This window comes from Macaca nemestrina, chromosome 13 (assembly GCF_043159975.1).
Source record: "Macaca nemestrina isolate mMacNem1 chromosome 13, mMacNem.hap1, whole genome shotgun sequence".
Lineage (NCBI taxonomy): Eukaryota > Metazoa > Chordata > Mammalia > Primates > Cercopithecidae > Macaca > Macaca nemestrina.
In genome coordinates this window covers 1,147,969-1,165,572 of record NC_092137.1, presented here as the reverse complement: position 1 = coordinate 1,165,572, position 17,604 = coordinate 1,147,969, and the positions used below count along the sequence as shown (strand labels likewise).

The 17,604-nt window shown below is 45.6% G+C and overlaps 1 protein-coding gene and 1 long non-coding RNA gene across 7 annotated transcripts in view; both read right to left on the bottom strand.

The window, feature by feature from the left end:
• Nucleotides 1–11,428, bottom strand: part of LOC105497556 (syntrophin gamma 2) — a 564,393-nt gene extending 552,965 nt beyond the window's left edge. Inside the window, exon 1 of one of the 4 annotated variants that reach the window (XM_011768711.2) lies at nt 11,219–11,428. In XM_011768711.2, coding sequence (XP_011767013.2) covers nt 11,219–11,290 — 72 coding nt within the window. In that variant the 5' untranslated portion in view covers nt 11,291–11,428. The remainder of the gene's footprint in view (nt 1–11,218) is intronic. The other 3 variants (XM_071076129.1, XM_011768716.3, XM_011768717.3) reach the window with 3 other exon arrangements.
• Nucleotides 11,429–12,946: 1,518 nt separating this feature from the next.
• The window catches only part of LOC105497559 (uncharacterized), a 32,950-nt gene continuing 28,292 nt past the window's right edge, over nt 12,947–17,604 (bottom strand). For all 3 annotated transcript variants that reach the window (XR_011611381.1, XR_011611380.1, XR_011611382.1), the window contains exons 3-4: nt 14,492–14,700; nt 12,947–13,208 (exon numbers count right to left, since the gene is read on the bottom strand). This is a non-coding gene — a long non-coding RNA (uncharacterized lncRNA). The remainder of the gene's footprint in view (nt 13,209–14,491; nt 14,701–17,604) is intronic.

Below are 17,604 nucleotides of genomic sequence, written 5' to 3'. Positions count from 1 at the left end.
CATAATCAAGAAATATGTTGATTCTATTTGTACTATGGATAAATGTCTTACTTCATCTAATTATTTTTCTGCATTGCAGAGGCTAGTATGGTTTCAAACAACGCAGCTACTCCAGTAGCTGGATACAGCCAAGGACACAAATGAAGAAGCTGAGAGTGATGTGGTTAAAGAGAAGACACAAGGCAGATCAGGGTCCAGAACCTTCACCACGAAACTCATGCTTTCTTGCATGGTAAGAAACTTGTCTTGGGGGCGGGCATGATGGCTCACACCTAAAATCTCAGCGCTTTGGGAGGCCAAGGCAGGAGGGTCGCTTAAGACCAGGAGTTCAAGATCAGCCTGGGCAACATAGTGAGACCCCATCTGTACAAAAAGTTAAAACGTTAGCCGGGGTAGTGGCATGTGCCTGTGGTTCCAGCTACTCGGGAGGCTGGGCAGGGGCATTGCTTGAGCTGGGCTGTTTGGGGAGCTCAAGGCTGCAGTGAGCTACGATCATGCCACTGCACTCCAGCCAAAAAACTAAAACTAAAATAAGAAATGTATCTTAAGTTACCAGTATTTTCACATTTCACTGAAGAACCAAGGAATCTAGGTTGAATGGTACAACTCCATCCTTCTCAATGGAAATTGTAAAATGTGATTTTTCCATCTGCTCACCTGGGAAGAAGTACTGCTGTTCTAAAAAGTAAATTACCCTCAGCAGCTTCACATGGAAGTGTGTGTTTTCTATAAACCCAGCCTGGCTAAAAGCGCTTCCTTTCTCTGAGCAAGCTCCGCTGCCATGGTCGGTTCAGCACAGAGCCAAACAGGCTGCCACTCTCTTAGACCCACTCACTGGGAACGTACTCACATGTCAGAATAGGGGGAAAAATGAACTCAAAATGACATGAGAGATCTCAGGAAACAAAACAACAGACACAACATGTGCCTAAAAATTAAGAAAAAGAATAAAATGCTCAATTAAAAGACATTGCAGAAAACCCAATAATTGAGAAATTCGACTGGCTAATCCTACCACTCTGAGAAAGAAAATGAAAATGTAACATTTCCTGGGCACACAGTGGTGTGTTAACTCCCAGCGCGGTACTAACGCAGACGCTACGTGACAGAAAAGTTCACAGACGTGGTTCATCTCCACGGGTGCGGTGGCTCACGCCTATAATCCTACCACTTTGGGAGCCTGGCCAACATGGTGAAACCCCAGCTCTACTAAAAATACAAAAAAAAAAGTTAGCCGGAAATCGCTTGAACCCCAGAGGCAGAGGTTGCAGCGAGCCAATATCGTGCCACTGCACTCCAGCCTGGGCAACAGAGCAAGACACCACCTCAAAAATAAAAAATAAAATAAAATCTAACAGTAGTTTCAAACCAACAGCCTCCCGGGGTGATAGCTTAACATATAAAACAAAATAAAGTTGGCTTTATTTACCATGATCATTTCTCATTTACTAGAAACTCTGGCAATATCAGTGAGATAAAGTTTTATATCAACAGAAAATGGCGATAAAATCAGAAATCATAAATTATTGTGATCAGCACTATCTACAGTAGCTGGCAGCATTCGTGGGAGCTGCCCGTCTGGGCGGGAAGTGACGGGAACAGACAAACCAGGGGCTGTGCTCTGGAGTGGCAGGGAGCAGGCGGGCAGGTGAGCGGTTCCAGGACCATGAGCAGGCAGTACGAGCAGCCCTCTTCAGAACCAACAGCCGTGCCCGGGAACCCTCAGAGCTCTCCATGCTCCCAGCTCCTCCATGAGGCCAGAGTCCTGTCTGCATCCAGCTGAACCCTGAGTTCCAGGGCTCACCTGGGAGACAACAGGAATCCAATCTCACCAACGAGAAAATAAGGCACACATGACCCTACCCTGAAAAGCCCCGTGCACTGAAGCATTCCCAAGAAAGGAGAGCACGCAGCCTGAGCTCTCAGAACTGCGGGGCCCAGAAGCCCAGCATTCCCCGCTGTGGGGCTCTACCAGGGAGCAGGTGTAGCTATCAGCTGGGATTCCCAAGCAATGCTGTCACCCTAGTCACAGACGCCAGCGGAGCAAGGACGTGTGCTAGGACAGGTGCTGCTTTCCAGACAGAAGAGCAAAGGACCAAAGGACTGTGTCATTAACAGAGGCTCCTCCTGTGGGAACACCTGCCCAAGGCCTCTCCACTGATACAGAAGAACCTAAAGCAGGGGGTTGACAGTAATTCATGGATATTTCTTAGCAAATTATGAAAATTATCATTTTATAATGAGAATTCTAAAAAGCAGGATAGAAAATTCTATCTCAAGGATGAGTTTGATTTACAGAATAAACACTAGAAAAAGCCAGAAGGAGATCTATGAGCTGCTAGTCAGGTATAGACCAGGTCACAGGAACTTTCCTTCCTTGTACTTTTCCATCTCATATGCACTTTCAGTACGGATACCATGCCACTATTCATACAAACATCAAAGGAATAAAGGAAATATATTTACTCCAAAGAAGGTGACAGATTCGAATCGTATCCCTGAACGTTCCCTCCAGCTGCACAGCGGCACCCGAAACGCAAACTCCAGCCCCCGGTCAGCAAGGTAGGGCCTGCAGGATGCAATTCTGTGACCCTGGCCTGCTCCGTTCACTTTCTCCATTTGGCCCGAGGCCAGTAAAGCAAAAGCCGCCCTGAGGCTTTGCACAGCCCACTGTGGTAACACCACACCCCAGGCAGCGCCCTGCACCAGGTGACCCTAGCGCAGCTGAACCCTGGACCTCCCTCCGACTCCAGGCCTGTGTGTGCGGACCCCTCCCCATCCCATTCTCCCTTCCTCCTGCCAACATGGAAATTACAAATCTAAAAGCATTCCGATTCCACCCTGATAAAAACAAGAATCTGTAGGTCACGACAAAATTTGATAAAGCTTTGGAAGAAAATAATTGTGATACATAAAGCTCATAGCATTTTCATAGATCTGTGCTGCTCCTCTCCTCAATTCAATAAAGAAGAGTTACATAGGAGAATGTTTACATCCCATCACTTACAAAGCTCGTAATTCACATATGCAGCTGTTTCCTAGTGGGTTTGTATCTTGCTCTGATAGGAAAGCTTTCAGTTTACCTCCTTTTTTTCAGCTACTAGCTTTTCCTCTTTATTCGATTATTAAATTTACAATATTATTCAACATAGAAATTAATTTTTTTAATATAACTAAATCTTATATACGGGTTATACATTACAAAGTATATTATGATTTGATCTATTTAATTTTTGTTGCTACAAAGAACAAATGTTTTTTACATACAGAGAAAGAGTGGTCTTATCTGTGTGTGTCATTATCCTTTATTATCTTTTGTTATTAGCAGTTTGAGTTTGGTTCTAATTTCTTAACTCTTAGCCAAGCATCATTGTTTTAGATACCGTACTATTCCAAAATTTCGACTGTCATAAGGCATGTTTGATACTACAACTCCTAACATCAAAATATTAAAACACGTAAGAAATAGTACATTTTACTGCACTACATCTAGAAACCTAAAATAGAAAATAATTTGGAAGTCCACATGATTTTTTTCATCTCTCTCTGGATTTCAAATGAACCACTTTTTAAAAAAAGATGCCATTTATTTAGATTATAATGTATTTTAGTTACAAATTCATGTTCTCAATACCTTTCAAATTCTTAACACCAATTTAGATAATGGTGACTTCAGAGGTTTTGTTTTCCTTTTTAAAGCAGTTACAGTATAGGTAATTGACAAAGCTTCTGCTAGTTCAGCTTCAATAAATTTAATGTCATATCTTTGCAGAGCTTTTGTTTACAAAAAATCCATCTTGAAGCACCAAATCTGGAGAATATCACATAGTACTCTGCACGATCTCAACATCGTTTTACTGCTGTCTGTGGGGAGGGGCTGCATCAGCCGTTGCCATCTACTCGACTTATGAACCTGTTCCCATTTTGAACTACAACCTCAATTACAATAAAACAGTTGTATATTCCTCCTGATTCTGATTTCCTAATTCCTGTTATCTTTTTGTCTCACAAGAAATGACCACTTAAAGGAAATGCGTTTGGGGCCATTTCTCAGCCTTTGCACGTGGGATAGAGACGTCTCTCTCAAAATCACACCCTCAGGGGCTGCAGCCACCATGGGGACCACCGCTCACCTGCCTTCTCTACAGTCTTCTGTGTAAGTGGGGAGCATCAGCAGTACCCCGGGGTGTTAAAGGAATGAAGCCCTCCAAAGAGCTCTTAGTACCTAGTAGAGGTTAGCAATTAGGTAAGTACTTCTAGGGGTTCTGGGCTCAAATTCCCTATGTTTCTAAGAAGACATTCCGTAAAAGCTGTATTATTTACCTAAAAAGACCAATTAGCTTCCCACGGCTGCTATGACAACATTTCCTCAAACTTAGTGGCTTAAAACAATGCACATTTATCTTCTCACAGTTCTGGAAGCCAGAAGTCCAGTATCAAATTCCTCCAGAGGCTCCAGGGAGCCTCCTTCCTGCCTCCTCTGGCTCTGGTGGCTGCAGGTGCCCCTGGCCTGTGAAAGCGTCTCCCCCGTCTCAGTCTTAGTACCAGCCTCGCCTTCCGTGTGCCGGTCTCCAAACTCCATCTCCTCTCGCTTATAAGGACATGTGGACTTGTATTTAGGGGTCACTCAAATAATGTAAGGATCCTTCACCTAAGATCCTTAACTTAAAGACACACGTTGCACGACCTCATCTATAGAAGAGGGAACCCACGTTTTAGCTGCCCTATGCTGTTTCGTGGCTGCTTCTCTAGAATTTGCCTCTCAGGTAGTCAGGGCCCCACCGGCCTGGTCTGAGAGGTGTTCTACTCTATTTTTATCTTTAGCTTCCAGCTCAGTGTGTGGCAATTAATAGGTGCTTAATCATTCTTCTCTAAAATCTGGGTGCCTGCGTCTGCACGCACGCAAGGTGCATCATCATAAAGCACTTCTCCAAACAGCACTTAATCGTCGCCAAACCCCCATCTTTCGAAAGGAGGCCTGAGACGCAGAGCTACTTCCCACCACCGTTCCCCATCCCTCACTCCCCCTCAAGCACGGAGGTCGTAAAATCTCTAGTGTTTCCGAGGAGGTAATACAAAGGCTGGAATTTCTCTACCTGGCTACAGACCATGATCATTTTAGGAATAAAACCAGACTTGGATTTCTTTCAAGACCATATGACCTATGCTAACTACGACCAAGTCAGCACATGTTTCTAAAAACACTGCAACTACCTCATCGTGTCTAAAAACACTGCATCTAACTCATCGGGTTCTGGATGTCCCCAGGTTTAAGGTATAAGAAGTAATTCCATATTCCTCAGTACATAATGAAAACTTAATAATGTAAAAAGGCAAACTGATAGAGCCATTTGGTAAAATACAATTATCTGCAGAGAAATCATTAAGGATAATCTTGAGCAGGATACAGCTGAGAAATAGAATAAATTATATTTACCATTAAACTTATGCTGATGTGAAAAATTAAAATCAAAACACAGCTATTCGAAAAATACGAAAGCACAATTTTACTTAAATCCAAATAAACTGATCATAAATACAAAATACATTCTCAGTTCAAAAACCAGAAATGGAACTTTCTCTCTTGTTCATAGAAACACATACATCCAATTCAGATATATAGTTATTGACTCAACTGACTCATGGGTCAGCACCACGCAGCGGGGCAGAACCGAGTTCCCCGGGCTATGTCCTTCCAAAAGCGGCCCCTTCCACCGGCTCACAGCAGCATGGACCCCGGTCCCACTTCCCTTCTAGACGCCCGACCGAGATGGACCTGGGGGAGCGGGTCCTCTACAGGAAGGGGTGTAGGTCGGGGGGCAGGTGCTGCGCCAGGTGAGATGCAGCCTCCAGGAGAGGCAGCTGAGCAAAGGCCCTGGGCCGAGGCAGGCAGCGCTCCACACGCCCAACCGAAGTGTGCGAAGGCCCCAAGGGAGGAAGGATGCACCCGCGGGGCCCGTGGTTATGCTCCGGCGTGGGAAGGACAGAACGCAACCCTGTTCCAGCCTGAGCTGCAGAGAGGAGTTTTGGAAAGGAGCACGCAGAATGCCCAGCAGGGGCAGGGTAGGGGCAGGGCAGTGGCAAGGGCAGGGGTAGGTGCAGGGCAGGGGTAGGTTCAGGGCAGGGGCGGGGGGTGGTGGGTGCAGGGCATGGACAGGGTAGGGGCAGGTGCAGAGTGTTTGGCGCAGGTCAGGGGCAGGAGTAGGGGTGGGGGCAGGGCAGGGGTAGGTGCAGGGGCAGGGATAGGCATGGGGCAGGGGTAGGGGCAGGGGCTGGCATAGTTGCAAGCCCAGGGGGTGGGGCCAGGGCAGATGCAGGGGCAGGCGCAGGGAAGGCTCTGAGGCAGGGCTGGGGACAGTGGCAGATGCGGGGCCCTTGGCCTCCCGGGCACCAGATTCTGAAAGGAGGGTAGCTGGGACCCCAGACTACTAAAGGCCTCCCTGTTCGGAGTGAGAGGACTACAGGAGGCCTCCCCGTTCGGAGTGAGAGGACTTGCTGCCAAATCCAGAATAAGTGATGATTTTGCTCAGAATAACTGGCAGCTGTATCCCACTTCACAAATGCACAAACACAGATTATTTTCTAAACACCAGCTCAACCAACAGAAATGTTCTCCCATGGAATCTGAGTGTGTCCCCGTGGCTGTGCCCTTACCTATAATAATTATTAACTACACAATAAGACATCTGCAACTATAAGCATTCTTTACAGAAGTGGAATGTAATTCTTGCACAGGATTTGTCATTTAAACTATTTTGATGAAGGTAGGCGTAATCACAGCGATTTCCTGGTCAGTCCATACCTAGAGGCCACTGCCACTGGCTGGATACAAGAAGAAAGTTTGCCTTCTGGAGCTGGGGTCCAAATCAAAACAAGAGGAAAAGTAAATTTATAAAATGGAGGCTAAAAAGCACATGATATTGAGGACACTTGATTCTAATGTTCTATGTGATTGTTTTTATAATAACTCAATTCGGTGCTGTCATCAAATGATGTTCACCCAAATGTCGAGTGAATGCTGGTGCCTCCCAAAGTTGACACTCAGAATCTTGACAGTGGAGGGGCACCTCTTTCATTAACAGTAATGCGGGTTGTTGCAAAATAACAGGCCACGCAGTGATCTAGGTTTCAAGTCAAGAGAAGTGAATGACATACGGCTTCTTTACAAAGGGTAACAGATAAAACAGATTTAAAACTCACCAGTTTAGGAGTTAGCAGCCTCTGAAGTTTAATACTTTATGCACTAAAAATATAACTTTACATTTTATAAATGTTTAGAACACTATCCCCTAAATAAGAAGCATATTCACTTTCTTAAATCCAAAGTCTTTGCTAACTTAAAATGTTAGTTTATAATAATATTTATAAGATGTAAAAATGTAGACTCCTTAAAAAGCAAACTATTTTACCATGTAATTCTAATTGCAAAATCGCATCCTCATATTCACAGCACTGTTAATAGTATTTATTAAAATGTGCAAGGGGGGAAAACAGGAAGGTTCAGGCTGATGGGGTGAAGAAGCAACATGGTCCCTGGAAGGCAGCCAGAAATGGGTGAGCTTTTGGGGGGCCTTCTTGTTTAGAGGGGCAGAGGATGAAGAGCCAGAGGCTGGGGTCAGTCCTTAGGTGAGGGATTATGCCCACATAGGGGAGCTTAGCATTTAATACAGAAATAGAAAAGATAACCTCGGCTTCCTGAGTTTTACATCGAACTTTAGCATGGACTGGGGGAAAGTGACATCTAGTGTTAGCTGAAAATAATCCAAAGTCGACTATTCAAAACTACAATCATGACAACATGCAGTAACCAGTTGGACAACAGTAACAAGTACACACCAGTTCAAGGTACATTTTCCATGAAATCCTGAGTGCATTTTTCCTCCAAAAGCATGTTTTTAACCTTCCTTGTTGTGTCTCACTCAACAAAAATACCTCTAGAATCTAATTGAAGAGCGAGTTTCTGAGGGATCTGGAATCAGATGCAAAGTGACCTTCAGAACCCAAGCACATAGTCCACAGGTGAGAAGCCAGAGCCAGAGAGGATGGCCGTTCCCGAGGTGGGGGTTATCTGAGCTCCCTGGAACCCTGATCTCCCTCCTTCCCTCTCCATTTCCACAAGCACCTGCCTGTGCCTGCCCCTTGCCCAGCACTGCAGGAGCTAGGGGTGTGCAGCAGAACCTGAGAGCAGCTCCTCTTTGGGGTCCCTCGTGCGCCTGTTGTCACATGCTACATGAGCTAACAGGAAAGCCAGAAAATCACACTGCTAAGTAAGTCTATCCTGAATGTACCCATTTAGTAAATAGAGGGCCTGCGGTGCAAACACATCCTCTCTCACTGAGAACTGCAATGCCAGCCCCTCCGCCAACTCGCTCAGAGCCTCATGGGGTATCTTGGGAAGGAGATCTAAATTAAAACTGAAGCTTAAATGCCTTGTCTACAGTCATCAGCCATAAAGATATCCAGAGACAAGAAGTTGCTGCTCTACATACACCATTCAGAAAACAAGGCAATTTTAACATCCCATATTGGGGAGAGGGGGAGGCACACTTTTCTTAATTGCCTCGTTTAAATATTTATTGGGGAACATGTCTCCATGTCTCCTGGTAAAATCAGGTAATTGCCTGCTTTATAATGCATGAGTTTTGCTTATGATGTCTAGACATCAACAGAAATTCTACAATTGAAATTAAAGATGAGTCAGCAAGGATGAGAAACATACCCAAAGCATAGAAGGAATGGGTAACCTTCTTAGGAGGTCAGAGGCTTCATTCATCTCATGCAGCAATTCCTATCTGTAAACAGATGATTAAGTGGTGCCCTTAGCAAATGCACTTTTAAAATGACCTAATGGGCCCCTTTCAGTGGGCAAGCTCATCGTATAAACGGGCACGTTCCTAGCTCATGTCAAGGATTCTTCCCGTGCCCCAGACAGAAGTAGTGCTGTCATTTAAAAGCAGCAAATATGCTGTAAACATCAACCAATAGTAGTCTTTGAAGCTACAAGCAAGACACACTTAGCACATTGTACTGAGGGTTGTCTGTCCGTGGGATTTTATCACGGACAGACAAAATCCAGGTATGGTCAGAGACAGAGCTCCATGAACTGACTTAACTTAGAAAAAGACATCGAGAACAGGCACGAGAAAGGGGACACAAGACAGTTTTGCTACTGAACAGGAGACCTTCAAACGTGGCCAAATTCCATGATTCAGACAAGGAGTCATGATAAAGAATGTGCACGGTTTCAACTCCAGATAGAAAAAAAACATGACTAGAAAGGTAAGATTTAGAAAAGACTTTCACCTTTTTCCAGTTAAAAGCACCAAGTTCTCTTCACTGAAATGATGAAATAATTACACAAGTTGAATAATATTATGCAGTTACGGTAAGAAAATAATTCTGCGCAGTTGTCTCTGCCATTAAGCAAGGATGACATTGTATGCTAAGAACATTCAAGACATACCTGCCAACACCGATACTTAACAGATTCGTTTTAAATAAATAAGAATCTGAGCTAACACGACCGTGTCTAATGTCTAACGTAGGCTAAGGTGTCTAAGGTAGGCTCAGCACCTACCTAATTACTTATGACTGCAAAGTTAGGAGTCGTGGTCTTAAAACGCTCCGTCTTATTGTAATAATTGGCTTCCAACGCTGAAAAAAAAGTTTCTTTCAACACAATTCAGATAGGCTGTTTCAAATAATCAAGGTCCTTATTACAAAGAAAGCACCAATCACATCTTGTAGCAAACAGGTGAGCAGAGGCCACCCTTGACTGGAAAACATCAAATTCAGCCCCTTAATTAACACCGAGCACAAATGAGAACATTTACTAGGATATGCGCAGTTGCTGTATTTGTTGACGTTATTGCCAATAACTCATCAAGTGGGTCAATTATGAAGTATGATGAATCCACTTCAAAGCTTCTGCTATAATTACAATGATTAAAAGCAAGACTTGCTGCAAGAATGTCTCGAGAAAAACGCACAATTCCTAACCATGGGAGGGCATCATTTTAAAGCTGAAGGCGGTGACCAGAGGGAAAGCTGTGATTCCAGAGCGCCTGCAGTTTTTACTGCAGTTTATTTCCAGGTAATCCCCGCGTACTTTCTCGGGTTTGATTACCATGGGCAACAGCGGGATGGCTATTCATGTTACAAATACGTCAAGAAATAAACACCCACATTTTACATGAAATTTAATTTTCATATTTTGTAGTAAAAGCCCAGAAAGGTACGACTTGAATGAAGATGCATCTATCTCCATAATTTTTTTTTAACATCACACAGTAGCTACAACCACTGTCCTAGTTTAGAATCGTTATTATGACAATAGGAATGTGTAGCAGCCCTCAGCCTGTGGCCTTCTGAACGGTCTCTCAGCTGTCCTATTCCTGGTGGCTCCGGGGACTGGGAGCTCCTGGGGAAGGAATCCTAAAGGAGTGGTTGTCAATGCATTTTCCTGAACAGCCGCGCTCCCAGGCAGCTTCCTAGGGCTGGGGTGGCCACGTGCTCCCTTAAACTGCTTTCACAACTTGGGGCTGTGCTGTGGGTGGCAACTTGAAGGTTTCCAAGAACTTTTCGTTTTTCTTTGAACTAATACTTGTTTTCTGTCAATCAATAGTTTAGTTATTTAAAAGTAAGAAGGCAGAGAAGGAGTTATTTAGGGTAAGAACTAGAATAGACTTCAAAAAAGAAACCGTATTACCCAATTAGCGTCCCAGCGGCTCCCCGAATGGCCAAGAGCCCCCAGCACCTGCCGAGGCCGCGCCACGCACCTGGCCAGGCTCACTCCAGCCAGCTCAGACCCGGCCTGGGCGCCAGAAGGCTGCAGGGGGGGACGCTCCGGTCCGCACCACCGCCTGGACCCAAAGGAGCCGCTCCTGGGAAGGAATGTGGGGCCGATCTCAAATTCCAAATTCTGGAAAGCGTTACCTCCCACGCAGTTTAGGGAAGCCCGTGCACCCCAAAACCAAGCCTTGCAAGACACTCGAAGAGCAAAGCCTGCAAGTTTCCAGTAAGACACCGCGCTGGAGGGAACAGAGCGGCCAGGGGGCGGGTGCCCATTGCGTCCCGGGGCTCCGGCGTCCACCCTCCGACCAGCCGCCCGCGGAGACAGGGAAGGGGTCGCGGGGAACGAGGTGGGCGCGGAGGGAGACGGGCGCGAAGGAGAAGGAAGCGGGCCGGGGGTGCAGGGGCGCAGAGGGGCCGCACTCACCCGCGCAGGCACCAGCAGGCAGCCCGGACGTCCGCGGGGGGCGGCCGGGGGCGGGGGTCCCTCGGTGCTCATCGCTACCCCTGCGGCTGGGTCCGCGCTCCGGGCCGGCCGAGCTCAACGCCAGGACCCCGCCCTGGAGCCAGGAGCCTGGCGTCCGCGCCCCTCGGCCGGCTCCGGCTCCAGCTCAGGCTACACCGGGGCGCGGAGCTGGGGAACCCGAGCTCCGCCCGCCGCCCGGGAGCGCCGCCCACGCAGACCCGCCCCGGGTGAAGGAGGGGCCGGGCGCGCACCCGCGGGGAGGGCGGCGAGCGCGGATCCGCGGAGTCGGGAGAGGGGCGCTCCCACGGGTCGGGAAACCGGCGCGCGACTCCGGGGAAAGTGCCAGGATGGGGGGACAGGGGCGCTCCCGCGGGGGTGGAGGGGGCACCATCGCGGGGCCGGCGGGGCAGGGGCCGGCGCACGAGGCTGGAGGCGGGGAGCGCGCGCTTCTACCCGGGCTGGGTCGCCGAGGTCCGCGGCGCGCGGCGGCGGCGGGTGGGTGGATGGGAGGGGGGCACCCCCGCTCCTTTGGGGCGCAGACGGGCGCGCTGTGGACCGGCTTGACGACCTCTCCCGGCCGCCCCACCTCCCTGGCCAAAGGTTCTCAGCTTCTCATCAGGGGCATTTCCAGTCCACAGCCTCGAGGCCCATGGGTCCTCCCGGGCCCTCTGAAGCCCCCACACCTGTGCGCGCCGGCCGCATCCTCAGACCTTTCCCCACGGCGTCTCCCCAGCCCTTGGAGAAACAGCGCAGGGCCCGAGGATGTCCTGACCCAGAGAAAAGATACAGAAGCCCCAACTTCCCCCAACCCCGCTCCCCTCCTCCTCCTCCCACCCTCCCTTCCCGCCCCCAAAGCTCGGGCCCCCCATCCCGCCTCCGGTCCGCGGAGTCTCCCGGACCCTGCGAGGACCCGGCGCTCGGCGGTGCCTTCCTGGGGCTCATGGGGCGGGGGCTGGAGCGGGGAGACCGGGTGGGGAGGGGACCCCAGATCTCAGGCGCCCGCGGAGGCGGCGGTTCCCGCTGTTCATTCAGGTTTGTGCCAAAAGGAGCCTCACAGATGCGGTATTGGGTTTGGTAGACTCAAACCGTCCCGTTTTAATGTAAATGAAAGTAAGTTTAGGATAGATTCCAGTGCGGCGGGGGAGTGAGGGGGCATACAAGGCTACCCACTTTTTTTTTTTTTTTTTTTTTTTTTAAGACGGAGTCTCGCTCTGTCGCCCGGGCTGGAGTGCAGTGGCCGGACCTCAGCTCCCTGCAAGCTCCGCCTCCCGGGTTCCCGCCATTCTCCTGCCTCAGCCTCCCGAGTAGCTGGGACCACAGGCGCCGCCACCGCGCCCGGCTAGTTTTTTGTATTTCTTAATAGAGACGGGGTTTCACCATGTTAGCCAGGATGGTCTCGATCTCCTGACCTCGTGATCCGCCCACCTCGGCCTCCCAAAGTGCTGGGATTACAGGCTTGAGCCAAGGGCTACCCACTTTTTAAAAAATGTGGATATTTTCCTCCCTTTCCAAATCCTCCGGCCCAGGAACGAGCGCGCATCGCCGAGGCCGGGATGCCGATTTCATTCCCGCTCCACGGCGAGGAAAAGCAGCGAAATCGGAGGTCTTCAGAGGTTAACCCTATCTAGGAACAGAATGTGACGCATTGTAAACAAATAAATATTGAAAAATCGATGTTAAACACTTTACTTTTTCTGACTCCGACTTGCTTGACCGCTGAGCTGACCTGGGTTTCGAACACAGACGCCTTCCCCATTTCTCTGTTCTCTGTATTCCTGTTGAGCCTGCAGGGCAGTCGGCCAGCACTTCTTAGCACTCGGTTTACCAGAGGACGAGCTCTTGAATCGCAAAAATCAGGTCTTTCTATACCTGGCTCAGTGCCTCTTACAAAGTATGCTTCTTGGGTGAATTGGTAAGAAATATTGTACTACTTTTTATTTGTAGAAAAAACCTAGAATAAGAAAGGAAAAGCACAAGAGATTATTGTTTGCCTTCCGGTTGCATTTTTAAAAGAGCGTGCATATAATCTCTGAGAAATTAAATGTCTCCAAATACACAAAGATATTGTCTCATTAACTCGAAAAGGGACATTCTATTCCAGGACCTGAAGAAGGAAAAACAGCATGTTGCATGCATGAATGTTGACTTTGAGAGACAAGTGTTTGTTAAAATTTTATCATTAATGAATAAACACATATATTTTTGTTTTCAGACCAAAGGTATTGTTAATTCATTTATAAAATAATGTAGTTTTGGCTGACAATCCCTGGAATCCTTTCTATAATAAAATGTTGTGATTCCAGGACATCTTAGGCGCTCTGGGGCTACTTTTGAAAGGCTGATTAATGCAAGTTTTAACTGCATATCTGCTTTTATGCATCTGTGTTAGGACTGCACATAAGAGTTATTTTGCTTTATTTTAAATACTAGGGTTCTACTGCAATAACAATAACAATAAAAAGTAAAACACTGACTATCCTGAAACTCGGCGAGGGAATGTCCCCCATGAGGTTACCAAAATTCAACTTTCTGGTTTTTGTGATGAGTATAGCTTTGATTCTGAGATGTGTCTAAAATGAGTTGCAGTTAGTGTCTCTTTATTAACTTTTAACTTTGAAATAATTCTGAATTTACAGAAACTTTGTAAATGTAGTACAAAAAACTACAGTAACCCCTCATCCTCAGGGATATGTTCCAAGACCCCCAATGGCTGCCTGTTACCGTGGATAGTACTGTGTGTATATATATGTGTATATATAATATGTATATACATAATATATGTATATGTTATATATGTAGATATATATGTATATATGTGTATATATTATATATGTATATTATATGTGTACATGTGTATATATTATATGTGCATATATGTGCATATATATGTATATAGTATATATGTATATATTGTATATGTTATATATTATATGCATATATAACATATAATATATACCATATATAGTATTTATTATATATTGTATATATTATATACACATAATATATAATATATACTATACATGTAATATATACACATATATGTATATATTATATATTTATATATTATGTTTATTCCTTGCATACATACTGGTAATACAGTTCAATTTATAAATTAGGCACAGTAAGAGATTAAAGCAATAAATAAGTAGAACAATTATAACAATACACTGTGAGAAGAGCTATGTGAATGCCTAATCTCTCTCTCTCAAATACCTTACACTGCACTGTACTCACCCTTTTTTGGATGATGTGAAATGATAGGATGCCTCCTGCGGGCTGAGAGAAAGTGAGGTGCGTGGCGCAGACATTGTGAAGGCATTAGGATGCTACCGAATGTCCAAAGAGCTCAAAAGGAGATCATCTGCTCCCTGTGATCCTAGATCATCCAACCAGGATGATATTGATGTTTGGGGATCGTAGATAGTTGAAAATTTTTCCAAAATCTTGGGAAAGAACAGTGTAATTAGGAGGTGTCTCTCATTTTAACTCATGAGAGGAGAGACCCTCTCATGTTGTTTTATATTGTTTTATACGCAGAAAAGGAAAGAGAAGCGAAACCAAAGGCAGGTAGCCCGGCACCTAGGAACCAGATCCGAAACCAAGGCCTGGGCCTGCCTGACCTAAGCTTGGTAGTTAAAATTTGACCCCTGACCTAGCAACTGATGTTATCTGTAGATTCCGGGCATTGTATGGAAGGACATTGTGAAACCTCCCGTTCCGTTCTGTTTCACTCTGACCACTGGTGCTTGCAGCCCATGTCAGGTACCCCCTGCTTGCTCAATCGATCACGACCCTCTCACACAGAACCCCTTAGAGTTGTGAGCCCTTAAAAGGGACAGAAGTTGAGCACCTGAAGAGCTTGGATTTTAAGACGCTAGCCTGTGGATCCTCCCTGCTGATTAAAGCCACTTCCTTCACTGTCTCAGTGTCTGAGGGGTTTTGTCCGCTACATTCCTTGGTTCCCTGACTGGGAAGTGAGGTGATTAACAAACGGTGGAGGCAGCTCCTTAGGCGGCTTTAGACTGCCCTGTGGAACATCCCTGCGAGGGACTCTAACCAGCCAGAGTGACACGGATCCTGAGAGCGCTCCCGGGTAGGCATTTGCTCCAGTGGGATGCCTCGCCAGAGCAGCGTGTGGCAGGCCCCCTTGGAGGATCAACGCAGTGGCTGAACTTCGGGAAGGAACTGGCACTTGGAGTCTGGACATCTAAAACTTGGTAAGACTAGTCTTTGGAACTTGCCCACTCCATTTGAGTGGAATCGTGGCCTGATCACCCACGGTGTGCCTTTATCAGCACTTTGGTTTTGGTTTTGACTTGGTTTGAATTGCTTGACGGGATTGGTCTTGGGTATTTACCTACTCCATTTGAGTGGAAGTGTGGCCTGATCACCCACAGCGTGCCTTTATCGGCACTTTGGTTTTGGTTTTGGTTTTGACTTTGACTTTGACTTGGTTTGAATTGCTTGACAGGATTGGTCTTGGGTATTTGCCTACTTCATTTGAGTGGAAGTGTGGCCTGATCACCCATGACGTGCCTGTACCGGCACTTTGGTTTTTGTTTTTGACTTGGCTTGGATTTCTTGATACTTTGGTTTTGGTTTTGACCTGGCTTGGATTTCTTGATTCTCTGATTTTGATATTGATTCTGGTTTGGCATAAACTGTAAACGTGTGTGTGTGTGCCCTTTTCACCCGTTCTTTGTTTTGTGGTATGCATGTGGTGTGAGTGTGGTGTTTTGTCTCGAGGAGACATGGGTCAGGCACAAAGTAAGCCCACCCCACTAGGAACTATGTTGAAAATTTTCAAGAAAGGATTTAAGGGAGATTACGGTGTAACTACGACACCAGGAAAACTTAGAACTTTGTGTGAAATAGACTGGCCAGCATTAGAGGTGGGTTGGCCATCAGAAGGAAGCCTAGACAGGTCCCTTGTTTCAAAGGCATGGCCCAAGGTATCCTGTAAGCCAAGGTACCCAGACCAGTTCCCGTACAACAGCTGGTTTTAGACCTCCTTCCCCACAACAGTAGTTAAGAGAACAGCAGCATAAGTGGCTGGCAGAGGCAAGGAAAGACCAGCAGAGAGAAAGAGAGGAAAGAGACAGAAAAAGAGGCAAAGAATGAGAGGAAAAGACAGAGAGGAAGAGGCAAAGAGACAAAGGAGGAGTCAAGAAAAGAGAGAGAGAGAAAGAGAGAGGCAGAAAGAGAGTAAGAGACAGAGGCAAAAGAAAAGTCAGAGAGAGAGAGACAGAAAGTCAAAGAGAAAAAGAAAAAGAGAAAGAGAGAAATATTCAAGTAGTTAAGAATAAAACAGTATACCCTATTCCTTTAAAAGCCAAGGTAAATTTAAAACCTGTAATTGATAATTAAAGGTATTCTCAGTAACCCTGTAACACTCTAATACCACTTCGTTGTCAGTGTAAACAAGGGCGTATCCCGAAAGCACTGAGGCCTTCCTATCAAAAATCCTTAACCCAGTAACCCGCAAATGGCCCAGATGCATTCAATCTGTAGTGGTAGCTGGTTTGCTAACAGAAGAAAGGAAAAAAAAAGGCGGGGGGGGGTGGGCGCGGGGAGGCAGAATGTATGTAAAAAGAGTGTTATATGCTAAATTCTTGTCCTGAAATAAATTAAGTGGTTGTTTAAAGAAAGAAATGTTTGTAATAAGTCAGAAAGTTGAGACATGTCAAAGAATTGTCTGCAAAATTCGTGAAAGAAAAAATGTTATAAAAAAATTTATGCAAAAAATGTTGTATAGTTTAAAAGTAATAAGGCCTCCTGAGTACTACTGAAGAAACAGTTTATGTGTAAGGTGTGTAAGGAAAGTAAAATATACCTTTGGTAAAAGGCTTATGAGGAGGCATAAGAATGTGGATTTTTACCTACATTAAAAGGTTAAAAAAATTATTGTTTTGAAAGCTTAAGCAAGTTTTAAAGCGTTAATTATAGAGAAAATTCTGTGTGTAAACATATTAGCTAAAGTTAAAAAGGTATCATCCAGTTTTTCTATGAACTGAACATTGAAGTAAAAATGCAACAGTTTTTTCTTAAAGCACCAACCTGCTCTTTAACAAAAATTATAAAAGGTTAAAAAGAGTGTATAAAATCTTACCTTATGGTCAAATATTAAAAATTAGATAAATAGGTCTACAAGATTTTATTAAAATTAACATCAATAACACACTAATATAAAGGTAAAATTTATCTTCTCTAGTATAAAAATGATACAAAAAGCATTGTTAAATGTAAAATGGTATTTGGCTGTCTTTGGTTTAAAAACCAATAAAAACAGGTGCTAAAAAAACATTCATTTTACTAGAAGATCATAAAAGTTAAAAACTTAAAACAAA